This window comes from Pantherophis guttatus, chromosome 2 (genome assembly GCF_059756535.1).
Source record: "Pantherophis guttatus breed Tessera chromosome 2, ASM5975653v1, whole genome shotgun sequence".
NCBI classification, from domain to species: domain Eukaryota; kingdom Metazoa; phylum Chordata; class Lepidosauria; order Squamata; family Colubridae; genus Pantherophis; species Pantherophis guttatus.
The window spans coordinates 160,636,346-160,663,506 of NC_142064.1; the positions used below are offsets into that span (position 1 = coordinate 160,636,346).

Genomic DNA, 27,161 nt, shown 5'->3' on the forward strand with positions numbered 1-27,161 from the left:
CTTTTTCACCTCTGCCCATTTTCTATGAAATTACTTACCTACTCTTATCACAGGAATCCATTTTCCAGTTCTTTGAAATGTCCATTTTCCTCCCTTCCCCTTCCAGCTCTGTCCTATATGCTGAATTTTTTATTGGCCATTCCTTTTCCCTTTTCTTCCTTAACTTGTGCCTGCTTAAGATGGTAAATTTGCAGGATATTCCATAAATACCTTGGCTAGTGTGGCAATATTATAAATATTAAACCCAACAGTATTCTTCATAGAAAAAAGCAAGATCATTACTTTAAGAATCTGTATCAAAGTGAAAAGTACAAATTCAGTGGTGTAAAGAAGCTATAATTAAAGGAACTATAATCACTCCACTTCAAGTACTGATTTTATCCTAATAGTTTACTCTCCCCCCACCATTGTTGCAATTGGCTCCATTTGTTTACTGATTATAATCAGCTTATCCAGATGTAAGCAAATTTATCTTTTCCTATATTTGTAGTAATATGTGGAAGAGATTTTATAAAGCAGAAAAGCGGAGTTCTGTATTCCAGAACTACCTTAACCCCTCACTGAAATTTCATTAAGTGGAGGAAGAAAAAAAGAGGGCAGCTGAAGTACAGAGTAAAGGGGCAGGACTATTCTAGTTTCTTTAAATCTAGGGTTAAATTTGATCTATACATTTTTCCCTCAGAATGTAACAACAGCTATCTTTTTATCCAGTAATGAACAAGTAATGAACAATACTTGTTCATCTGGTTGGACCTGCAATTACTCACACATCCTGTTATGCCATCTGAGGGCATTTGAGTCCTGTTCCAGGTGAGATCAATTAACCCTGTTGCACTTACCGGTAGTTGCCTTAATTTCCCTTCCATACTATTAATGCTATGATGGTGCTTTGTAATTCATCTTCCGTCTGCAGACTTACTGTTCATTATCTCTCTTTTAGTATGTGGAGAAAATGAAACCAATAAAAATCTTATGTATACCATAAGGCTGAGACGATGCAGTGAGTCAGGTAGAACATTCCTAATTTCCAGGTTTTGCCCTACCCAAGAAAAAATGTGACTTCCTCTAATATTTTTCTTCCTTAAAAGTCAAAGACACGATGAGCAGATTCCCTGAATCCCTTTCTTTTTGTGAGTTCTCTTTCCCTTATGTTCAATCCTGAGTTTATCCATTCAGTTCTGAAAACGAATATGTACAATTTATGCATGCTTCTGTTCCCTCCCCTTTTTTACTTCCCATTTAAATACTGATGCAAAACATGACTTGATTACACTGTGAAAATAAAACTCTACTAAGAAACTTAATATCAATTACTAAGACTGACTGGCACCTATGAAAAAAAACTTAATTTGCAATATTTTATCTAGGTTATAACACTCATACATATGTAATAGACAGCTAGCCGACTGGAATGAATTTGTAGTAATAAACTACACATGAACAGGACTCTTATATAAGGAATGGAATTAAAAACTGAACATTAGAAAATTTCTAATATGGTATGTTTCACAAACAAGACAATATGGATTCTTAAAATCAGGTATTTTATTTCTTTAATATTAGCTAAATTCCCTCTTCTCCTTACAGAGATGGGTTTACCATTTTTTATACTAAGTTCCAAAAATAAGTGTAGCTAAAATTTAATTTTTCTTGTCTCCTTGAAATAATGTTCACAGATCTTCTTAAAATGTTTGTTAACTTTACACTGACTGAGGTCATACTTAACATTTGCTTCTTTATCTTTAGTCAACTTTTCTTTTCTGCACCTTTCTCAATGGTTAACAGTAGGGAAATTACTGATTTAATTATATAATGTATCAATATTCTATACTATCTATAATTGCATAATTTAAGGTGGGCATTTGCTAACAAATACTGCATTTAAATTATGAATGTCCCTTGAAGTATTGCAGTTTGGAATATATTTGCTCTTGTGATTTTAAATGTTCTATTTTAATATTAAAAAATGTTAATGTACTTTATCAAAGCTAAATTCTGCAGGACAGATGATCTCTTTTATATTCCATATTGGGATTATTTCTTGTGAGTAATATCATTTTGTTCCATATTTTCTTTTTGCAATTTTGACCTAACAATTCTATATAGGGCAAATGCCATTGTTGTCATCAGAGATTAATTGGAGTAAGCATCATAGGCGTTAAAACAAGGTTAGGTGCATGACAATGTTCCTGAGGCTTCATAGGATATTGCTTCCTGTTGTGATCAATCCCAGTCATTCTATAAGAGTATGTTGGCTTTCCTAAGAGAACTGAAGGTCTCCACAGAAAGAATGATAATGAGTGGTTTGGCAGGGGGAGGGGAGGGGGAGGGGAGGGGAAAAATAAAGTTCTGTACAATATTACATGAATGAAATGTTACCAAATTGTTCCACAGCAATTATTAACATATTAGAGCCTCTTTAATTTCTTAAACTGAGTTTCTGAAAATTATCTTGTAGAATATATGCAGAGCTCCACTAATTCTGAGCAATAGATTCTGTGCATCACTCCTTATAAGTGTCTGCAAACTGCATTATGGCCTTGTTCACATTATGACATAATTTGTTTGCTTTTGGCTATAGTCTGTTAAGCAAACCATTACTTAACTCAATGCTTGAAACCAACATTTCAGTTTGTGTCACTGCCCTTACCCAAGTTTGAGAAACTCTAAACTAGGAGATAATCAAACTAAATGCTATCTACAATTCCATAGATGGCAATATGCAATATTCATCTATTGTTTCCCTTTCTGGAGACCAAACATTCCACCACGGTGAAAATGTTTTTCATTCATCCAATTTATAAAGTTCTATTAAAATCAGAGGGGGGAAAAGAGGTCCCAGAACTCAATTAAGGTACAGTAAAATGAATAAAAAGGTTGGTGAATTTGCATGCTAGTTCAGCCTAGTTTTCAGGTGAAAACTTAGCAAAAGTATTAGAAGGCATTCATTAATTATATTTATGTATCTTACATGCTGCTGATATACCCTCACGTGTACTCCCTGAGCCTCATTATACTTCAGGGGTGGGTTCTACTTACCTTTACTACCGGTTCGCAATGGGAGCGCGCGCGCGCGCATGTACAGAAGCTTCTGCGCATGCGCAGATCATCCATTATGATGTCCAGATGGGTGGGCGGAGCCTCCTGCTGTTTTTACTACCGGTTCGCAAGAACTGGACAGAACTGGGAGCAACCCACCACTGTTGTACTTGTGCTGCACCTCCCTGGCCACTTGCACATTCTCCCTGGTACTTATCCATCCTTGCCCATTCTCCCCCACCCAGTAGCAGCCACCCCAAGCCATACTTGCACCATGCCTCCTTGGCCACCCACACAACCTTTCACTCCCTCTCCCACACAGCAGCAGCCAGTTACCTGTTTGCAAACCGCCTGGGACATTCAACTTTCTGCCGGTTTCCCCACTATTTTAGTTGTTGGAAGTTGCAAGGAGATGCTCACTTAAAAGACCCAATCCTCACTTAACAATGATAATGGGGACTGCAGCAATTGCCATTGATAATGATGTGGTCATGTGACATTGTGCTTTCTGACCGCATCTTTTAGCAATTGAAATTCTACTCCCAGTTGCTATTGTAACCCAGGGAGTACCTGTATTCCAGTAACTCCAGTAAATGCATTATCAAGAATGGGTTGCATGGAATTAATCATAAACAGAAGCAGCACAGTAGGCTGCTTGAACTAATTCAGACTGTTCCTATGGTAGAGTTTGGAATTTCAATAGGGAGCATAATAGGTCAAACGTAAATGAAAATTTGGGATTATGAATGCAGTGGAATGTTGTATGGCAAGTTATTGTGCTAGAAGCATTAGTAGCTTTTGTGTGTAAGCAACAGCTCAAAGACATTCCAGTTGTACTGAGTTGAATGTATGAGAAGTGCCCCTGTATTTACAATATACAAATCTTTTATTATCTTCACGGTCAATTCTTCCCTCAGGAACATTCCTTTATTTAGTACTTACAAAAGTGGAAGATTCTAGTTAATGAAAACCAGTTCCTGTATAATCCATTTATTTATGCAGCGTAAAGATATTTCATGCTTCATTTATTTTCAGTACAAGCCACAACGACACTAGAATAATAGATCATTTTTCATCCTAGTATAGAGAGACAAAAGCCAGGGATGCAGTAATTGTTTAGTTCAGAGCAAACCCTGCATCCAACAGCATGATAACACAATCAGTTCATTGGCTTCACTGAAGACCCATTCATTTCTTGGGATGTCACCTTTGCATTGGAACAATTTTCCAGACTATAAACCATCTCTGAAAGCTCGTTAACTTCCAATATGAAAATTATATTGGCTAGTTCACGCTCCCTTTTCCCTTTCCATCCAGGTCTGTTGGAGCTGCTTCAGGAGTATCAGCAGGAGAGAATCAAGCACAGCCAGGCCCTTCCAAGAACACCTAAGTCCCCTACAAAAAGAAATTATTGTCACTGAAGAAAGATGTTGCTGAATCCTCCTCCAGATATACCAGTATCCTCTTCCTAAGGCACATGAATCTTCAGCCCCCTTACCTGTCGTCCAGAAAAAGCAATCCATGCTCTTCCAGCCCTTTGACTTCCTCTGCTTTACCAAACACATCCCACAGACTGAGACTGGGGGCAAATTGCAACCAGTGCTATAAAGAGAAAAAAACCTACCCTTAAAACTAATTTTTTTTTACATTTTTTCAACTGAAGAACTAATTTTGGGGGCTAATCTAGGAAAACACAAATGACGCTAGGAGATGTTTCTTAAAATGTCACCCTGATGAATTTCTCAGAATCTTCACCTCTTTTGAAAATAAATGTATAGAGCTCAAATTTAACTAGGATCCATCACCACAATTTGGATTAAACCTTCCTTTTTTACTATACATGTAGTCCTCGACTTAAGACCACAATTGAGCCCCAAATTTTGGTTGCTAAGCAAGACAGTTGTTCAGTTTTTCCCACAACCTTGCTTGCCACATTCCTTAATCACTGCAGTTGTTATGTGAATGTGGCTTCTCCATTGACTTTGCTTATCAGAAGGCCACAAAAGCTGTTCACATGACCCCAGGACACTGCGACTGTCATAAATATATGCCAGTTGCCAAGCATTCAGATTTTGATCACATGACCATGGGGGTGCCGCAATGGTCCTGAAGTGTGAAAAATGGTCATAAGTCACTTTTCAGTGCTGTTGTAACTTTGAACAGTCACTAAACAAATGGTTATAAGTTGAAGGCTTACTGTAATTTTTGCAAGATAGGCTTAGCAGAACATCACTTGAAATACTGCAAATGCTTGAAATGATCTTTTTTTAGTGACAGCTTTAAGTTAATCATCACTTTTGGTCCCATCATTGATCAAAATTGATCATTGAACAATTCCTATTTTAAAAAAATAAACTAGCATCAAAAAAATTGAACAGAGATATGTAGGTCTTAAAATCCAGTCTCATGTTTACTGGAAATCTCAGGAGGATCTCTTCCAGTCTCTGTGCATTTAGTAATCACAGGTCATGTTTCTAAAACAAGGATTAAAAACTAGTTATGTGCTATTTATTCCTCTGCTATCTCTAGCACTAACTATAAGCAGTCCTTGAGTTATGACAGCAATTGGAACTGGAATTTCCATTGCTAAGCGATGCAATCACAAAGCGCAACATTAATTAACTGAAAAGGCATACAATACAGAGAAAGAATGAGGAATGAACCATTTCTGCAAAATCATTCCATTCAAGCACTCTGGAATTATGGCAATAAATGTTTCAAACATTTCAAACATGAACAGCTATCACACGGAAATATGACAACTATACCTGGTGTGTGATTCCTATATCCATACGGAGTCCCAGTATCAAAATCTCCTCCAGTCTACAAAAGGGACAGATGGAAGATTCCAAACTTAGAAGCAACACAGCCATTAGAATTTTGATAAACAGATATTTGTGCCAACAACAGTGGGGAAAAGGGAACTAGGCAATGATTTTAACATATTAACAAGGGCAGCACCTGTACTCATACATCATCTACATCAAATTGTGTGTGTGTGTGCGTATGCTTTGAATAAGCTTTACGACAATTCTATAAGGACATTTTTATTATCTCTAAATTAAAGATTAAGAAGGTGTGGCATATCTAGTAGCAATCATATTTTTTATTAAACTTTTCAGGCAAGTGTCCCTTCTACAGCATCTCTTCAGTGTTTTAAAAGATTTCACTAACATAATCAGAGTTGTAAAGTAAAAAGGCCATGCAAAAAAGTAGATCAGAGAGAGATAAAATTTAAATAACTCCAAAAAGCAGGTACAGCCTAAGATTTATATATAATTTAGCATTTATGGAAACTGGAATTTAAAATATATAATAGGTTCCAGATTCAAAATAGCAGTAGCAATAGCACTTAAGTTTATATAGCGCTCCATAGTGCTTTGCAGCACACTCTGAGTGGTTTACAATGTCATCATACTACCCCCAATAATCTGGCTCCTCATTTTACCGACCTTGGAAGGATGGAAGGCTGAATCAACCTTGAGCCAAACAGGATCAAATTCCTGGCTGTGGGCAGAGTTAGCCTGCAATACTGCATTTTAACCACTGCACCAATATTATGGATGCAATGTAGGATATAAAATGGTGGTTCATATGTTTATTAATAAGGCTGAGTTTTCAGGAATATCACATATGCTTAAAGAAAGGAAATGATCTGGAAGAGCCTCTCCGCATTTCTTCTTACATACATATCCAGTTCCCTGAGTGGAGTCTGTTTCCGAGTCCCATGCCCAAAGGCCAATACTTCTTTCATCCATATATCCGGTTCCAAAGTCTGTATTCTTGCCTCTCGATGGGTCTTACCATCTCCCTGTAGTACAAATCGCCCATGGGCTCCTGAGAAAGAAGGAGATTGTTCTGAACAACCTATGGTGCTATTTAGTGTTTATATGAGAAGGAATCATTAGGCAGCTACTTAGCAACACCATTTTTAGCTGAGGAGCGCTTACTTTCCAATCTCCCCTTATTTATTAAAAATAAAACAAGCCATAGTTGAAATGGTACTCCAGTACATTGTACTGGAACCAACTCAAGAAGCAGTTGCAACGTTTGGCCCATCATCTCCCCAAATAGGTTTACCTGGTCCAATGCCAATATATTGGCTTCCTTGCCAATAGGAGAGGTTGTGAGTACTAAATGCCCCCTGCGTAAACAAACAAACAAACAAAAAATACTAAGGAACTGCAAGTCTGCACACAACGGTCACATTATATTAGAGAAACAACCTTTAAGGAGTGGCTTTTAAAAAAACCTATTGCACCTCATTGGGCTTAACAGTCATTTAGGAGACTTTTCTTGCTTGGGAGAAAAAGGGGGAAGGCCAGAGAGGAGGAAGGGAAGTCTTCTCAGAAGCCTCCACTGTAATTCAATGTGCAAAGCAGAATAGAATACAGAATTTTTATTTAAGCATGCTCTTTTTTTTTTGTTTCTAGTAGCAGCTTTTTCACCATCTCTCCTGAGATAAGCAGAGTAAGACTTGGATCTTACTCAGTTGGACAGGTAATACTAAATTCTTAAATCATATTCCTTTCAATTCAGCAGAAGGAACACATTTATATTATCTTTCTAATACAGCGGGACAGTGGGGGGGAAAATCTTATTTCATTACCAGAACCTTCTGAATTTCTTCGGCCTACTTCCTTTTACTGAGTTGTATGGCACAAGGTTTAACTAAAGGAAAAGACTTACATTCTTTGAAAAATTGGAGACTTCATACTGGTGAAAACCTGAATTTTGTAGAACATGTCGTGCACACTCATACATCTCTGATACTATATCCACGTTGGTTGTGGGCAGAAAGCCCTGATGGACCTGCTTGAAGAGGGATGTGCCTCTTTCTAGAGTCAACTGGTAAAGGGATATATGGTCATCACATACTGCAAGCGCTTTCTCCAAACCCTGGATCCAGGAAGCAACAGTCTGTCCTGGGAGTCCAAATATTAAGTCAATAGATGTACGCCCTGGAAAGAGTTTCTTGGCTTCTTCTAAAGTCCTCAAAGCATCACAAGCTGTGTGGGTCCTTCCAAGAAGCTCGAGTTCTGCATTGTCAAATGACTGCACAAAAGGAAATAAAAATAATGAATATGCTTGACTCTTTACAACTGAAGAAAAAGGAAACAAGTATATTGTGAGAGAATTATGATTATGGTAAGTGAGAAAAAAAGAAATAAAATCTTGTAAAAAGCATACATACTTGCACTGCCGCTATGTGGTTCCCTTTTGTTGTTATGCAAAGCACAAAAGGGACTAGAAATAGGAAGCCAAAGAAATTGAAGGTACAAAAAAAGAAAAATAATCTGATTTACATCAGCCCCATGCATGTTCAAAAAGTAAAGCATCTGTTCTGAGGCTGTTGTGACTGTGAACAGAATGGTCATTAAACAACTGGTTGTAAATCGAGGACTGTCATCTAGAAATTACCTTGCAAGCTCAAAGACTACTGTCAATGTCCCACTACTAATTCAGTGGTACACACTGTACTGACACATGCTCAAAATGCAAATATCTGCATATAATGTACAGATATATGATACATATATTTTTCCTTTTACATGGCTCTGGCGATCCCAGGCAACTCAGCTGGGATCGTCAGAGCTTGGATCGCAAGAGCCATGTAAAAGGAAAAAAGTTTTTTTCCTTTTACATGGCTCTGGCGATCCCAGCTGAGTTGCCTGATTAGCAGGCAACTCAGCTGGGATCGTCAGAGCTTGGATCGTCAGAGCCATTTAAGGCTCGTTAGAGCCTTTTGGGCTGGTCTGCCTGGTTACAGGAGAACGACACCCGGCGTATAAGACGACCCCCGACTTTTGAGAAGATTTTCATGTGTTAAAAAGTTGACTTATACGCCGGAAAATATGGTAAACTTTACATGGAAAAGAGAAACCCATTAATATGCTGACCAGAATAGCAATAGAAAAATATACCTAAATCTTTCTTCCATGCTGCTATTCCAGCAAAAACACTCAATCCAGCTGCTGTTTGTTATGCTCCATGTCAAATTTACAAAACATGTCTACCTACTTTAATTATAAAAACTCATTAAAACTAGGAAGCAATTTCCCATAAGTCAGGTTGGCCATGATCTTGGGTTTTTATTCCCCTACAGCATATGAATTGGCTTTTTGAGTTTATAACTCTGAACTAGTTGTCAGTTCTTACTTTCTGCTTATCACATTGTAGTCTAATGGGGATGAGGAGAGGGAGGAAGGAAAGAAGAAATTGATCAGTGGAACAGAAAAAACTGGTACTGTATATTTCGGTCCCTTTCTGCAAATTTGCTTAACAAATTTTAAACAAATTTATTTGCTTAAAATTTTACTTACTTATTTTAAGTAAATTTTTAACTTTATTATTATTTATTATTCTAGTATTGTAAGTGGATGATACAGTCCTGAAAGCAATGCTCCTGACCTCTCACCTGAATACCAATGGAGAGGCGGTTCACACCAGCTTTCTGGAACTCAGAAAGGCGGAGGGCGTCTGCTGAAGCGGGGTTTGCTTCCAAAGTAACTTCAGCGCCTTCTGCTAAATGTGCGCAGTGGGAGACAGTGTCCAGGATAGCATTAATGGTGAGCGGGCTGGCTAAACTTGGTGTTCCCCCACCAAAGTATACTGAAGTGATTCTAGAGCCAAAAAAGAAGAGAGGATTATTTGAACTGATGGTCCTTTCCCTATTTTCTCAGCTTCTCATGAGAGGAAGTGATAGAAATGAGAAGTCTCATTCTGTCCTCTAATATTTTTGTATATTTTAGGTGTATACAAAAACACTGAACCATTTCAAAGGCAAATGCTCTGCAAGACACCAATCTTAATTTTAAAATGGGATGTTCTGATCATTTTGGAAGTGTCTGAAACTGAGCCACTGTTTTGAATGCGAATACTCTGTTTCAAGATCAGAAACACAGGGTTTCTTTGGATGCATCTCAATGTGAAACAAATCCAAATAAACACAGGTTAGTATTATTATTAAGGCTATGTCATCAGTTTGACAATAGCAAAGAAATAGTATACAAGGATCAAATGAATCTCCTAAAGGCATCTGTTTAAAGATGTAAGAAGTCTATTATATTAAGGATCTAGTAAAGCTAAGAAAAATAACTTGGTTGCTACTGAAGACTGTTAAGACATTTTGTGAATAACATTCCTTGCATTTGTTGTGATTTGGATTCTTTGGTTATAGCATATCCTAATAATCTACATGTAATACCGGTATATGTGTGTCCTTGGCACAAATTTATCATAGTTCCAGCCTTTCCTTGAAGTCAGTTTCAGAAAGTGAAGATAGGAGAAATGTGTTCAGCCCAGGGAACACTGGGCTGCATGAATAAATATCACCCTCCATATTAAACATTTATGCAAAATAGTTGGGAGAGAATAAGGATATTTGGGCTTCACTGTCATCAGTAAGTAAATATGATTATTTCTCTTTTTCATCTATCTTTAGGAAACTTGTCAGTATTCTGAATAGGTGTCAGGTGACAATAATCATCTGGATGAAGACAAATAAATTGAAACTCAATCCAAACAAAACAGATGTGCTTCTGAACAGATGGATTTGGGAATAGAATTTCAATTGCCTTCAATGGGGAAGAACTCTCACTGAATATTCAGGATAAATCAATCTGGGCTATTCCTGGATTCAGCTTTGTATCTGGAAGATGACATGTGGTTTTAGATGTATTAACTCTATTTGAATTTCAGATAAGATCAAACATGGCTGACATATACTTTATTTAACATCTACACTGGATTATTGTAATACTCTCAAAACCTGGTTAGTGTAGATTTTAAAAATCATAATGTTAAGAATGGCATAATGAGAATGAGAAATAAATATAAGCACCAGGCTGTGCTAAAAGACACCTTTGATATTTTCAGCACAGGAACTGTTTTATATTTTTTTAATTTATTTATTAATTCAATTCGTATGTCGCCCCTCTCCGAAGACTCAGGGCAGCTCACAATGCATTTAAAATCATTATAAAAAACATTTTAAAATTAAAAACATTAAAAACATTAAAACTCAATTCACACCATTCATGGCCGGATCTCGCCGGATCGCAAGAGCGAGATCAACGGCCCCAGGCCTGCCGGAAAAGCCAGGTCTTCACCGCTTTTCGGAAGGCCAATAGGGTGGGGATGGTCCGGATCTCAGGAGGTAACTGGTTCCAGAGAGCTGGGGCAGCCACAGAGAAGGCCCTCCCCTGCGGGCCCGCCAGCCGGTATTGTTTAGCTGACGGGACCCGGAGGAGACCAACACTGTGGGATCTTATCGGTCATTGGGAGTTATGCGGTAGAAGGCGGTCTCGAAGATACCCTGGCCCTGAGCCATGTAGGGCTTTAAAGGTAATAACCAACACCTTGAATTGTGACTGGAGACCAATAGGGAGCCAGTGCAGCTCGCGGAGAATTGGTGTAATGTGGGTGTACCTAGGTGTACCCACGACAGCTCGCGGGGCTGCATTCTGGACCAACTGTAGTCTCCGAACACTTTTCAAGGGTAGCCCATTATAGAACAGAAACAGCAAGTAAAGATAAATGGTTAACATATTGTTAATTCAAAATGTGGTGAACCCAACTACTTACAGTGGATTATTAAAATATTTAATAATCAATTGAAACCATATTTTTTGTTGAGTCTTATGGACAGTCAATTAGAAAAGGCTCATGGAAGATTTGTTTTCATATATATGGCAATTGCAGCAAAATTACTATTATTTGCATAAAGATGAAAACAATTGGAAATATCTATCCTGGAGGAATGATTGGCGAAGATAAAGAATTTGTAGAAATTTCAAAATTGAACTGTTTGTTTAGGGAAAAGACAACTACATTTATCAGTAACTGGAAACCCTTTATGTCTTCTTGTTGAAAATGGGAAAAAATGAACGATCTATAGATTTCATGATTAGAAAGCATAAAATATGTGAAGAAGGGAATTATGATATAACCTTAAAAAGGGAAGATAGAAGATAAATTTATTTGTAACTGCCATAAAGACTGGAAACCACTTCCTTATACTTTTTAAAAAATCTATTCACCACTTAGCTTTACTCTTCTGTTTCTTGAATTTGTATAATTTTTACCACTGTATAAAATTATTCAATAAAAATAATTCTTAAAAATACCCGTTAGCTGATGGAAATAGGGAGCCAACATGAGGTAGATGTATTATGTGTAGGATGTTGATCCATTTTTTGTGGTCTTATTTATGTTAAATTGTTTTTAGAGGTTATTTTTGAGTTGTTTTTAACTGTTGGTTTTATTGTCACATTTGTAAGATATGTGGTTATACAAATTTGATAAGTAAATAAGTAAGTCTCTTTGTTCCTAAGAATTTAAGAATTTTGGGGAATTGCAGTATGTTTTGTACAGAAGATATTGACTTGTAAAACAGATGAATGATGTGGATTGGGGGGTGGGGGAATTGTCATTTAATTAAAAATTTAAAAGATAGATTTGGAGACTTCCAAATCCTTTTTACTCCATGTTGTATCATTTACCTCTGAACTTCGCTTAGCTGGATCAAAGTCTGGGCCTCTTGAATGAGACAGTTCTTCATTCTTAGCTCATCCAGATTTCGGGGAATATATTTGTTGAAGTTGCAGTAACTGCAGCGTTTCTCACAGTAAGGCCACTAAGAAACCAAAATGACAAGCAGAATTTTATTCAAACATTTTTAGGGGAGCCTTCTTATATCCTTAGCCAACTGTATTAGGCTGTCATTAGTTATGGCTGTCATTAGATCCACACACAAAAGAAATTATTTAAAACTACCCTGATATGTGAAGATTTAAATAGCTTTATGCCACAAGACATCCTGATGCCAAGCAGTTTAAAACATTGTGATAACAATTCAAAATGCTAACTGTATTATATAAAACCTCAGCTTCACAATAGATTAGTTTCAGTTGATAAAATGTCACCCAAGCATAAAGATAGTCTGTCTTTAGCTAGGGACAATTTCCAGAGGCTTCCCATCCGAATAGTAATACTCAGTACCATGCTGCATCCTCATACCTACTGTTTCAATTTTTTTAATGTTTCACCCTTGTTTGTTAACATCTTCAAGTAGTATATACAGTAAATAAGGAGACTAAAACTATTAAAAACACAAAGTTACAATATACTTTAAAAGCTGATTTAAAATAGCCATGTGCAACATTTCAAAGTTGAAACTTAAATATTTTGCATACCCAATACACACAGAGAATATTAAAAATGTAGAGACAGTGGTTCTCAACCTGTGGTCTGCAGACCCCTGGGGGCTGTGATGTCATCACAGGGGGTTGCGAAGGCTTGAAGAAATGTTATGATTTAAATTTTGAGTTAAGTCTTAGTGGTCTGTGGCCAGGGTCCATGGCCACAAAGGGTTATTTAAAGGGGGTCTGTGGTGAAGAAAAGGTTGAGAACCACTATAGAGAGAGAATTCGGTGGTAAAAGATTTAATAAGCACCTGAAAAACATCAACAGCAGGCATTTCCCAAATACTGGGCAGATGGGTGACATAGTTAATGTGAGTGTGTCTCAGTCATGGAGCATTCTTCATGTGTGCCACAAGCTCATAAGCATCAAGTAATGGCTTAATAATTAAATTATATAGAAGTCTTGAACACTAGCCAAGCTGTTTCCATCTGCAATATGCTCCTAGATGTTTGACTTAGAATGAAAGCAGTATGCAGTGTGAGGTGATCCTGGACAGATTTTAAAGGTGTCGTGGTATTTTATTGTCTTTTGAAACAGAGCCAGTTAATGTTCGATTGACTGTTCAGTAACTTATGACCTCAGTGCCTGCATGCTCTTTGCCTAAAAGACTATTAAACTGGCATCATTCCCTTTTGCTTTTCTTCACTACCACATAGATACACAGACGACATGTTCTTTTAACTCTCCTCACTCGGTTGAGTTAGCTAGGTGTGTTTCCTATCAGGTTTCCATCTCCTTTCTGTTATAGTTACAGCATCCGCTTCGTTCATCATTGCTCAGGTCAGATTCCTGCTTTCAGGAACACTCACACAGAGAAAAAGATTGCCCCAACCTCCAACAATTATCAGAAAACCAATTCTACTTTTCCGTTCAACTATAGTATACACTACTGGAAAAACCTACCTAAAACCAAACATTGGGAACCGAGTCAAAATTGATCTTCCTAGTATATTATTTGCTTTAAAATGGAAAAAAAATCATATAATTCAATCATAGAAAATACTGTACTGTATATCGTGCATATTGTAATTTGATGCTTAACAAAACAACAAAAACAAAAACCCAGAGGTATAATCTTGATAGTGAGAGAAAAGGAAAAGCTGACATTCAACCAACTGAAAGGCTTGTTCCTAAGAGCTTGAAATAAAATGCTAGATTACAATGCCCTCTAGAGTTTACTACTGATTTTCTTTCCTCAACAAAAAACTTACAACTTGTTATTTGTGAGGAAAACAAAATCTAAGAGGAGTGGGACTATGTTAGCAAAATAGAAACATAGGGTTGTGCTAATATGTGCTAGTTCTGGCAACTTTGAAGTGCCTGGTTCTCAGCAGGCTTTATCAAAATTTCTATGGTAACATAACTGATATGTTTCTTTCTATTAAGACAATAATTCTTTAGTTTTTGTGGAATCAAATGCAGGACCCAAAACCTAATAATCAAGGTTCACTGCAGTATTTATTTATTCAACAGTGCACACTGTTAAATAAATGGAGTAATTCCCTCAATAATGAGGGGGACTCCTACAGATAAAAGAATACACTCATATTTCAGGAAAGGAGAAAATGATACAGTCATACAAATGCATAATCAATGATGTATTCATAATTACCAAACCTAAAGTTACTTTCCTGCCCTTCTACTGTTACTGTCTTCAAGAAGAGTTGGCTTAATAGAATAAGACAACTCTTACTGAGATATCTCTTGAGATATGTAAATCAGATAGGTTGCCAGTCATTTTCATAAAACTTACTGTCAACCTGACACTTCAGTTTCTATTTTGCTAACATGTTTCCATTCCTCTAAGAATTTGTTTTTTTGTCAAATATGTGTCTCCAGCCCTTCCCCTAAATTGTATTATGGAATGAAATAACTATTTTTTTTTATGCCACCATCTCACTGATATAGCAACTCTGGGCAGCTACATATTAGTTCTCATGGAGTGCAATCCATAACTAAATAAATGTGTAGTGCTGTAACTTACTTGTTCCTTAAGAGATTTTATCATCATTATAATGACAGTATAACAAACACAACAGATGCAGCTATCTGGACAGCTGAAGAGGATTTTCCCATGGCTTTGGAAGAGAAGATGTGGTAATCTGTTGGGAAAATTGTCTTACTTCGAACATAATTCCTTACTGGTTACTGTTAACAGAGATGACCTCACTGATCTTAACAGTTTCTTCATGGAAGCAGAATAACAGAGTAAGAGTTGGAAGTGACTTTAGAGGTCTTCTAGTCCAATCCCCTGCTGAGGCAGGAAACCCTAATACCATTTCAGACAAATGATTGTCTGATCTCTTCTTGTTGGAGCACCCATAACTTCATCAAAAGCTCTTCATTGGAATCTGTAAGAGTGTCTCCATTAATCAAGAACTTTTCTGAAATCCAGGCCATTGGGATCTTGAATATGACTGACAAAAAAAATTGTTTGACTAACAAAAGCTTAAAATTCTAGGGAGCCATTACAGCTTTGAGCATTTCTTTAAAAGTATTGCTCTTGCAGTCATTTTCACCCATACGTGATGCTGATGTAAACCAACTCCACTATTTTGCAGGATTTCTCAAATGTTAGTCTGCCAAAATGGATGTTGGGTTCCCTTCTCTCATTGCCAGCATCCGGTTCTGTTTTGCAACTTCCTTATTATGTTTCCTCTTTCACAGTATTTCATCAATGAGGTTTTGAGTACTTTTTGTTAAAAATATAGCGGGTTCAGGATTAGTTCTACTTTTGATGTCAACTTTTGTTTGGGAAGTTGCAGCATTTCCTCTGTGGTTGATACTGATCTAGAAATTCCTGTGTGCTTGATACATATCTAGAAATTACCAAGCTCCCATTCATTTGTACACTACTAATTAGAGATTACAGGGCAGGTGTGCAGCGAGTTTCCACTGTGCTGCTGGCCCCATTTTTAACAATGGCAGTTTACCTGCACTAAGATGACTAAAGCTTTAACAGCCATCATGTCTATGGAGATTCTCAGTCATCCAGGTCATGGTTGTCCCAAAGGACCTATTTCTATTTCAAAAGGCAACCGGGCTTCGTTTTTCCTTGAAGATTTCTTTACTGAAGAACTGAAGAAACTTCTTGGATGAGAAGCGAAACGTCTTCAAGAAAAAAGGAAGTCCAGTTGCCTTTTGAAAAAAGCACCTTTGGAATTGACAGCCATCAGATTAAAACTCAATTTACAGCTTTAACCCCAGAGTGCTTTTTACAATTATGGGGTGAGGGAGGGAATTAAGATTTTAAGAATAAAATATTAAATTGCATTAATTGGAAATTAAGATTTGTTAGCGATTTGTATTAATCTGTGACCGGATCAATGCTTCGTTTTGCAACAGATATGTTTTATGTTTATGTTTTAAAAAAAATAATAAAAAACTTTTTAAAAAAAAAGATTTTAAGAATAATGCTTTTTTCAAAAGTGCCTTTTTCTGACACCCGTTCCTGTTGGACAGTTTAAGTGGTCCTCTCAAAACTGCTTCATGCAACTAAAACACCTGGCCTACAACACCAAGCAAAGCAAAACAGGACCGTCACCCCGCCAAAATTAGAGCAACTTTTTCACCCATCGCCAGCTAGCGGAACAAACAATTCGCGGTTTGCAGAAGCGCATGCGCAGAGCGCTCCCAAGCCTCCGCACAAGCGAGCATGAAAGCAGGAAGGCGGCGGCCACCGGAACCCCAGCGAACGAGCTCGGCTACAGAGGAGCAGGGTACGTGCACCGCCGCGCGTGTCCGCGGAAATGTCCACCGCCTACGTCCTCCAATTGGCGCATGCGCAATGGGTTTCGCTTATGTTCTCCCGGTCTCAAATCTAAACTCACGTGGACGTAGAGCGAGGCTTGCGCTTCCGGAGGGCGGTGCTGGGAATGGGTAGCTTTGGGCTTTCGCAGCGGCGCAATTTGACGAAACCTTGCGGGAAACCCTGCCCGCAGTTTCTCTAGCAGAGCCTCCATGATACTCTTGCCGCCTCCACCCCTGGCAGCTGCAGCTCTGGCATCGTCCGGGACGGGAGAGAAAATAAGACCCGCCTCTTCGGGGGAGAGGCTTCGTTTCCGTTGGGGTCCACGCGTGTTTCTTCTGAACAAGAGTTATTCACCGCTTCTCTTCTAAAGCCCTAGCAGGATAGGTCGTCCTCGATTTACAACAGTTCGTTTAGTGACCGTTCAAAGTTACAGTGGCACTGAAAAAAATGTGATTTATGCCCGGTTTTCACCCTTAGGACTTTTGCAGCATTCCCCGTGATCAAAATCCAGCCGCTTGGCAACCTTGCTGTGTCCCAAGGTCATATGATCACTATTTGGCGACGAGTGAAGTCAATGGGGAAGCCAGATTCGCTTAACAACCAGGTTACTAACTTATCAATGCAGTGATTCACTTAACAATTGTGGCAAGAAAAGTTGTAAAATGGGGCAAAACTCACTTAACAAATTTCTCAGCAACATAAATTCTGGGCTCAGTTGTGATTGTAAACTGTAGTACCACTTAACCAATAAAGCGCTGTGGTGCTTGTGTTGATCCCTTGGGGGGGGGAAAAACCCCTCTAAATTCATAATCTAATTTCTTTATTGACATGAAAGTATTTTTCTTTTTAATGTTCAGAACTTAGGCACCATGTTATAAAAAACGGGATTTGGAGGTGGGGGGGAAAGGGGATTAAATAACACCCCTGGCAAGATATTTGCAACCTGTGTGATTTGCAGACCAGTTTTCTTTGTTAGGTGGAGTTGAAACTCCTTGTGTCAGGAAGTGTCTGTCACTGGTGCCCATTTGCTTTTCAGATTAGAGGGAACAATCATTTGTTGCTCTTTGAAGGCAAGAGTAAACTGAGCTCAGAGACTTCACGTTTCTCACTCACAGGAAACTCAGTAAGTTGACCATGGAACAGAAGATAGAAAACAGTGGTAGTATAAAATAGAAGTTTGAAAAATTGCATCCATGATTTGTAATTCATGCATATGTCAAAGTGGGTGAATATAAGATGTTTGCCTTATTTATTTATTAAATTTGCGACTGCCCATCTCACCACAAGGTCACTTTTACAGTAATGCAGGAATATGAAACTTGCGGCCCGCAGGCCGGCTGTGTTACACCACACCAACACCCAGTTCAACGAAGGGGGAAAAAGTCACGATAGGTCATGTGATGACACCGTGATGACACAGGTTTGACACCCCTGCAGTAATGCATTGAATTGGATTAAGTTTTCTTGGTATTAAGAGTGTCTTGTTATTCTCTGGTGGCAAAAAAAAATCAGGTCTGGTAGCACTTTTTTCCATTAACATTTTATTAAAAGGCATCTGTGCATCTGATGAAGTAAGCTATAACTGGTTAAAACTTGCACCTTTTCATAAAATATACAAGTAAGAAACTGTGATACCAGACTTGGATGTTTTGGTATAAAGACGTGAGCTCTTGAATCAAATTTACAGTTACACCACCCAGACACTAGATGTCGACTGATAACCTGATACCATCTGAAGGAAGTATATTACTTCTGGTTGATAGATCTGTCACCAAATTAGAATATTTACTCTTAAGAGCTTTTGTCAACCATAAGGTAAAAGGGAAAAAAAACCCAGGTGGAGAGCAAAAATGCAGCAGGGTATGTTGTTACATGTTTCAAATGTGTGGCTGCTACGGTAGTTTAATATGCTTCATTGTGTTATAGAATGAAAGACTGAAAAACATTCCTGCGTCAGCCAGATGCAGATTTATTGCGCAAGGTTCAGAGGCAGTTTGATTCTTGCAAGTCTGAACAAAAAAAGAGCTCTGATCTAACTGTTTTTATACATATCCAAGACAAAGGATTCGGTGAGCTCATGCATTGGTGAGCTCATGCATTTTCCATATATGGTTAACATCCATTTGATAATTTGTACTTCCTAATTACTAAACCATTACTTTCTAGTTTATAAGATTATTTTAGCTACACAACTTTTCCTTAAGTGCTGTAGTTGCTAATGAGAGATTTATTGCTGTCCTTGGGTAATAAGAGGTAGAGTAACTCTTTGTTTCCTATGCATGTCTTTGTGTCTTGGACAGTGAGGCCCCTCAGAGGTTTTCCATATGGCTGTCCTTCTGCGACAGCTAGGCCTCATCAGACGTTATATTACCAATAATGGGACTTAGCTGATTTTTTAATATAATCTCCAAGCACTTTTCTCCCTTATAATAATGTGAATAGAGAGTGTCTTTTAACTGACCCTTTCTCCCTTATAATAAAGTGAATAAAGAGTGTCCTTTAGGGTTCATGTAACTGACTCTGTATGATTCCTACTTTATTCACTTTATTCCCATTCACCTTATTCACCTTATTATTTTATTCACTTTAATTGTAAACCAGACACAGAATTGCAATTTACTTTCCACATTATGATCTCCAACTTAATGTATATTGCTCATTTTTCCAAGCACATTACAACTTTCTTAGCTGCTATGGGGTGTCCCTTTCACATTCATTACACATAATTTTAGGATCCCTATCCTGGCTTAAATATGTTCTATTTTTACTTATTGCAGGCTAAATTAAGGTAAGGAGGATTATCTTGGTTTCACCTCTGGCAGGAAAGCAATCAACAATCACTCTTCTTAAAATAAGCTAGGACAAGTTTAAATGATGCTTAGAGGTGTCTGTCTCACCATCACTGAAGTTGGTGGATTAAGAACAGGAGTTGAGGGAATTTAGTGAAGTCTCTGAGATGCCTCTGCTTGCAACAACCTTTCTGTCTCTTACCTGCTGGGCTATTTCTGAACCAGGGATGTAGCGTTCTTTAGAAAGTGTGCTAAAGATAAGAGGCTTATTTCTAGTTGTTCATAAATTATTTAATAGTTTAACAGACTGAAGCTTCAAAGGAAACTAATATGTTGATTTTAAAGTTTGGTCCCTGAACTTAAAAGGGCAAGTATGAATATATAAACAAATCTCCTTCATTGGGTCCAAGGTTTGCCTACAGATGCTTGAAACTGCTTGTCTGATTTCCCCATCTCTACATAAAGGGGCCATTGCTACTGGGATAAGAGGAAGCACTATTTCAGAAGTGAAACAGCTAAGCACAATTTTAAGCAGCCTCAGAAACTGGCTGGGAATGGCCCAAAGGGAATGTAAACCTGGTAGAAAAGAGAGATATATCTGACATGTTTGTGTCACAGGTACAGGAAGTTCTGTAAGGAAGAACCACATATCCATGTAATGTTCTAAATGCTGTCTTGATATAAACATAAAAATGTTTAGGTAAGTCTGCAGAAGAGGTTAGCAAAAGTCAAGATGACGATTGCTGCCAGGAGATGGAAACCTCATCTGTTTTTTTAGATACAGACTTTGATTGCAAAGTCATGACCATCTTGATATTTTTCACACCCTCGTTCCCAGGCCCCTGCAAAGGACCCTAGTTCTCTGTAAAGGGCTAATGTTCTCTGTAATAGGGCTGTGCAGACCTTTGAATTCTATTCCAATTCTACAGCTTTTTAAAGCAGCTCTGTCTCTTCCTAGGATTCCATAGCTGTTCCCAAGAAAGGATGAGGCTGCTTTAAAGCAGGGTGGATTTGATTTAAATCGAGTTGATTTAAATCACAATTTAAATCGTGATTTAAATCACTAGTAAAAAGGCTTGATTTAAATCAACTCGATTTAAATCATAATTTTTAAAGAGCAACTGTCATCTCTGCTACTCCTTTGACCCACTGTTGACTCACCGATAGTCCCAGTGTTGCAGAATATACAGCCTCATGCTACATAACTAAGCTCCATTTCATGCTGAATAAACTAAATTATTTATGTATCTTAAATAGAAAACTATCTTACGATAGATTTTTATTAAAAACTTTTAATAAAAGTTTTTTATTAAAATAAATTCGATAAAAATCAAAAAAATCCAATTTAAATCAAAAAATCCGATTTAAATAAAAAAAAATCAATTTTTTTAAAAAAAATCATTGATTTTTATCCACCCTGCTTTAAAGCAAGGCAGATAGGTCTTACGTTAATTTTCCAGAGCACCTTTTATGAAGTACATCTGAAGCACCGCCATAAGTGCTGAGATGCCAATAACCTTTTACAGTATTGTAGAACTGAATCTACAGCTCAAAGCTAGAGGGAACTTTTGATGAATTAGCATTCCATTGTTCTCAGTACTCATGAAAGGCCCACAATATTCTCATTCTCAAGGGTGCCTTCTGCATAAAACTAAAATGAGGAAAAAATATGGCTTGCATGCAAATCACATCCTGCCCAATGGCTTCCATAACCACATTGAGAGCAGATGTCATTCCGTTAGAGAGAATAGGAAGTGTATATGACCTTTGAGAAAAATCTTGGGGGTTTTTTAGGATGTAAACTTGTCATATATTTGAAAATAAGGAAGTTTCTGCAAGATGACATCTGATTTGACACATAGGAGTGATTAATTGCTGACACATTGAAATCGTGCAGATGTAGGGATGCCTGGAGATTACTTCTCTTTTTTCTGGACCAGGGTTATAAAAGAGGATGCTGCAACCACAGGAGCAGCGAGTCAAGACTATTCTTACACAGTACGTAGCGCATACAGAAGATTTCCATCCTGTTTCTTCGGGTAAGTTTCAAAATCAATATCAATTTGTAAGAGAAGGTAACTGGTGAAGGCTACAGTGATGTACAAGTGGACCTGTGTGATGAATGGGAGCAGCACCAGATGTTTTTCTTGGATTGGAGGAGGGAGTTTAATTTTAGGGGAGGGTTGGATTTAATTTAATATTAAGCCTGCTGTAGTGTAGTGTGACCTAGGTAATTTTAGTTCAGCCATGTCTCATCCCAACCTACCTTATAAAATTGTAGAAATCCAGAGAGGCATGCTGCTTGACTTCCCATATGAAAGGTGGCATACTCTGTAAAATCGTCAGCATCCTATTTTTTGTTTGCCTACCTTAGACTGCAGCTTGTGATCTGTGTTGAACCGCCAGCTACTTAAGAGAATAGGATCACAAATTATAAAAATCAGATCAGGCCTGCACAGGAAATGTGAACACCATTTATACTCACTTCGGGCTTAGCTCCTCACGTTGCTGTGCAAACTCATGCTAACTACTGCAGTTTGAGAAACTCTGGCCTAAACACATTTAAAGTGTAGTGATTAAAAATAAGTGATATTGTAGATTTATTTCCCACCAGGCTGCAACCCTTATAAAAACAGTTTTATTCGTGGGAGAATTTATTTTATAATGTTAGGTGGTCACAACCCTGCAATGTTTGAGAAACCTTCACTTATGTATGTATCCATATGGTGGGAAACTGACACAATTGCTAACATTGGAAATTATTAAAACGTTACTGTGGCCTAGTGTATTGTAAGAGCCAACTTCTTTTGATTAAGTTATGGAGAAACGGGCAACGGAGTGTCCGGCGCAAGGGAAGGAGGGGGCCGCTTTCCATCTCTTCTCCCTGCTCCTCCTCCTCCCCTCGTGCCGGGAACTCCGTTTCTCCATTGCAGTGCAGCGCCCAGGATCTACTTTTGACAGCGGGATGAGGTGGGGTGATAATTTGCCTGGCCAAACTCACTCCACAGTCGCCCCTACATTGGGCTCAGCTTCGATTGTGCTGCCAACTTAATTTTTCGCCCTTCTCACTTTTGCCCGCAGACTGAACCCCCCAGTCTTGGGGGTTCCAGCACAAGCTTCCAAGAGCATCAACTCCTTGTCTCTATGGTAAACCCCCCCCCCTCGTTCCTTAAAAACCTCATCTCTTAAAGAAGCCAGGTCCAGAAGGCTGAAACAGCTGCGAGACCAACGTGCAGACAAGCACCTTCCGAAACACCCTTTTGGTAAAGAGTGGAAATTTAACAACCTGTCCGCCCAGGGTCAGTTCCATGTCAAGGAATTTTTTATTACTGCAGAATGTAGTAGAAAAGCATCCTCTCTGGTAAGTAAATATTAAATAGTTCCAGAAATGTTATATGTTTAATAAGAGTACTATATTAATTTTTAAAAAATGCACTGGTTAAGATATTAAAAAGTGATTTGATGTGCTTTCTTCGTATACTGTCTATTTTGTATTTCAGATGCAAAGCGTTTTTTCTGGATCTCGCTAGTAAACATTCTGCTCCCATGGGTAGAGGCCACGCCCAGCTGAAGAACCAAAGTGTAGATATTATAATATCACAGGCGTACATGCTCTGGTTCCCTTCATTTTGCTGGTCTTCTCCAATTGTTCATTGTACAATTGAATACCTTCTGCCTGATGGTTCTCCCAAGAACAATTCAGCAAAAAGGAATGCAAAGCCACCTTAATTTTGAAATCAACATCATACATCATACAACCATCATACATTTCTTCTCTGAAGACTTAAGAATGGAATCAGGTCTGTCCAAGAAATTTCATTCTATTAAACAGAGCAACATTTGTGCAAGGAAAAGAAAGCCCAATACATAAATATTGGACCTTAGTTCCGTTAAGAACTTTCACATGTCTGGAATCCAATTCTATTTCAACATAATAAAGCAGATCATACATACATACATACATACATACATACATACATACATGGAATACATTTATATATACATATCTATATCTTATAAATATGTAGATATAAGCAGATTTTTTAATATAAAAGATGTTTATATTAAAGATTAAAGATTTTTAATACAAAGCATATGTATAGTATGCTGTGGTATAAAGGTAATCTACAAGTATACGAGGTAGCTTGGAAATTCAAATTAAAGATTTATTTCATTTTTGGAGTATTCTGCTGAGTAATAGAAGAAAAAAGTTCATTTGGAGTAAGACAAAGAAGGAAATCCATAGCAATGTTATAAACAAAGATATTAATAATTCAGCTGATGTGGAGCACTGTAGCTGAAGAAAATGAAAATGTTCTTCTCAATCTGCAGTTCAGTGTGTCATGGTTGAGAGATGCTCAATCCTCTCGTAAAAAAAAAGAACCCTTACCAATTCAGGTGCACTTTTATTTCTGATATGATTGAAAAATTTGACATTTCTGTAATATCTGTTTTTAGTTGAGAAATAAACAATTGAGAAATCTAGTCTTTCTTTGAAAAAAATTTGCTTTGCATTTTGCTGTAACATGAACTGGGAACAGAAATCACTTCCTCTAATTAGTAGCAGTAAAGGGATGAAACAGTTTGATTTCTGCCTCCTGAGCCTGGCATTTTGTCATAGGAAAGACTTGGCTGCATTTATAGTTGGGAAGATCTATAGTTTAAATTTCATTTGTACAAGTTGTTAGGAACGGATTTGTAAATATATAATTCATTATGCTTTTATTTTAGCTCTTGCCCATTTTATTACATAACTCAGAGGTGAAATTTAGCAGGTTCTGACAGGTTCTGGAGAGCCGGTAGCGGAAATTTTGAGTAGTTTGGAGAACTGGCAAATACCACCACTGGCTGGCCCAGAATGGGGTGGGAATGGGAATTTTGCAGTATCCTTCCCTTGGAGTGGGGTAGAAATGAAGATTTTGCCATGCCCACCAAGCCACACCCACAGAACCGGTAGTAAAAAAAATTGGATTTCCCACTGATGTAACGTGATTGTTGATAATCATTGCTCCCAAAGTGTAGGAATGCACAGGATGGAGGTCTGTGATTTGGTGGAATTTTATCACATGGACAGATTCTCATGATCACTGTTGTCTAGATCCCATCCTTTAGGATCTTGCCAAAGAGTTCGTTACACAAAGCTATCTCTACTAAAGAAATACTGCATTTTTATTTTTCTAAATTTTTATTTTAGAAAAAGCATACTATTTTAAGCAAACTTGATTTGGTAATCAGCAGACTTAATGCTTCTTAAGGCAGGCCAGTGATCCTTTCCAGCTTCTTAAATGTTTGGAACTAAAAGAAGGCGGCGGACAGCATGTTCGTTTGGAGATCTCTTATGCTGACTCTTCCTATACAAGTTGAAGATGTTTCTCCATCCGCTCTCTCAGTTTGTATTTTTGAATCTACATTGGCAATACCAAGGATGGAATAAAAGAGGCCACATATAATTAAAGACTAAAATAGCAAAACAAATATTCATGTATTTCTTTTCAAGTCTCTCTTCGTACAGTATTCTTATCAGCTCTGACCCAAATCAAACACTCTCTGAAGTAGGTAAAAAATAACAGCTCTTTTCAGTCTTGCTGAAGAACCTGTAGTTTGTAATTCTATCAGTACCACCTGATTAAAACAGTGGCAACAATTTAAAGCAGTAGCTAAGCTCTTGTTTGATTCTAAACACCAGAAATGGCTGTCATCCTATCTCATCATCATCACTACTATATTAACTATAGCATTGGATTCAAAGTGTCATCTGCACTGAGGCTGAGTGAAAGCTCTATTGTTACTTCACATGTGGCTTGAGTCTTAAGAGTGTTGGAAACTGTCAGGCACATGTCTTTGTTTCAACGTATCTCCCAACCCATCCCTGGAGGGGACAGTCTGAACCATGTGTCAGGGCCTATGTTCTATGTTCCGAGGTCCCTTCCAACTCTATTATTCTATGATCTAAGAGGGATAGCTCAGACTAGATTACAAATTCTGAGTCATTCCAAACAGCTACAGATAAATGTAATAAGCCATGATTTCATTAGGACTAATCTAAATGACCCAGTTCACCAGCAGATGGCAACGAAGAGTTAATGTTTCTTCCTGTTTTATACCTACTGGTAAATACTTCAGAGCTTTCTGTTCTGTTCTTTGAACACAAACAGAACCCCCACCTCCAGACCTCCACATATTTCCCATTTCTGATCTTGGTAGCCATCACAGTAACCCAACATTCTGGCACAGATATCACATTTGTCACTCTGGTCAGATGACTCCTATCATTATATTCCTATAATGGCTTCTTGGCCTCTGCTGATCCAGTTTTTACTCCAAAACTCTTCAGGGCTCTCTTCCTTTTATCCTTTCATATTTGCCTATAAACTTTGTTCCTTCATCTCTACCTGCTTCTACTTCCTTTGTTTTTCTCCCTTTTGGCTCCATGTGCTTCAAACTGCCTTTTCCAATACACAAAGTCCTCATCTCTCGTGCTTCTTTCCAATCACTCTTCAAGCCCACCTTTTCATGGATTTCAAACTCCTTCATGCTGTAGCTTACTTCCCCTAAAATTAAACCTATTACTGTATTTACCTGTGGATCACTGCTTGTAGTTCTCTCACTTTCCTCTATTGTTGCCTTGGATCAAATTTTAGAATTAAGCATTTTGAGATAGGTATATATCCTACCATATTCAGCTAAGTGCTGTGCATCAAAAAAGGAAGATCTTTACTCACCTTGCCCGAGACAGTGAGTGGGTAATCCTTCACAAACACTATGTATCGAGGAATCTTGAAATGAGCAATCTGTGATTTAAGAAAAAAAAAGCTCAGAATGTCAGAATCTGTTTTGGCTTGCCTGTTATTCCATGTGACTAAGAGACAGGTTCTTAGTAAACTTTTCTCAAAACTTCAGTGAAAGCTTAGCAGTCATGGCTGATAAGATCTTCTTACCAATATTATTGCTACAGCCCACACTTTTTCATGCATCTTACAGAGCCCCAATGCCATAAGCAAGTCTTGAATGAAATTTTACTGTTTGTTGAACATCCATTTCTCCTCCCAGGGAGGCATTCATGAGAAACCTGTCATGGACCCCCAAACCAATCTGGGACTGGTTTGGGGGGTTGCTTACTAGTAAGCCCTCAACCAAATCCTGTTGGAATAGCAGTTGATGCTTAACATCAGTTTGTGCTTGGACTGTCTGAACGACAACTGCTCAATGTAGTTGAGAGAGAGAATAGTTGGGACTATGCTACCTTATTCTGGAAACCAAGCAGATGCAACATGAGGGAGCAATACGAGTTGGAAAGTCTTTTGCACTGCCACTTCTGACTGCATCTTCAAAAACTACAGAAAGACTCCTCAGTGAAGGAGAGACCTGTGGAGCTG

General features: G+C 38.0%; 2 protein-coding genes and 2 long non-coding RNA genes across 5 annotated transcripts in view; 2 read left to right on the forward strand and 2 right to left on the reverse strand.

The window, feature by feature from the left end:
* Positions 1-4,017: 4,017 nt before the first annotated feature.
* On the reverse strand, positions 4,018-18,822 carry RSAD1 (radical S-adenosyl methionine domain containing 1). Of its 2 annotated transcripts, none has more exons than XR_004590601.3 (9): positions 17,076-18,822; positions 12,543-12,676; positions 9,458-9,662; positions 7,729-8,094; positions 7,120-7,183; positions 6,725-6,876; positions 5,808-5,862; positions 4,538-4,641; positions 4,018-4,434 (listed from the first exon to the last, which is right to left on the reverse strand). XR_004590601.3 is itself a non-coding variant. In XM_034413012.3 (9 exons), exons 1-9 carry the CDS (start codon positions 17,205-17,207, stop codon positions 4,329-4,331), a joined length of 1,314 nt encoding a protein of 437 aa, XP_034268903.2. In that variant the 5' UTR covers positions 17,208-18,822; the 3' UTR covers positions 4,018-4,328. The 2 variants fall into 2 exon arrangements, 1 of the variants encoding a protein (XP_034268903.2); XM_034413012.3 differs by having other exon boundaries at positions 6,729-6,876.
* Positions 8,807-12,522, forward strand: LOC117663082 (uncharacterized). Its single transcript, XR_004590604.3, has 3 exons — positions 8,807-9,608; positions 9,792-9,992; positions 10,484-12,522. It is a non-coding gene; the product is annotated as an uncharacterized LOC117663082 (long non-coding RNA).
* Positions 18,823-21,213: 2,391 nt separating the features above from the next.
* On the forward strand, positions 21,214-24,270 carry LOC117663081 (uncharacterized). The gene is made up of 2 exons (XR_004590602.3): positions 21,214-23,146; positions 23,286-24,270. It is a non-coding gene; the product is annotated as an uncharacterized LOC117663081 (long non-coding RNA).
* Positions 24,271-24,951: 681 nt separating this feature from the next.
* The window catches only part of ACSF2 (acyl-CoA synthetase family member 2), a 63,665-nt gene continuing 61,455 nt past the window's right edge, over positions 24,952-27,161 (reverse strand). The window contains exon 15 of the mRNA XM_087887161.1: positions 24,952-26,576. Coding sequence (XP_087743287.1) covers positions 26,469-26,576 — 108 coding nt within the window. The 3' untranslated portion in view covers positions 24,952-26,468. The remainder of the gene's footprint in view (positions 26,577-27,161) is intronic.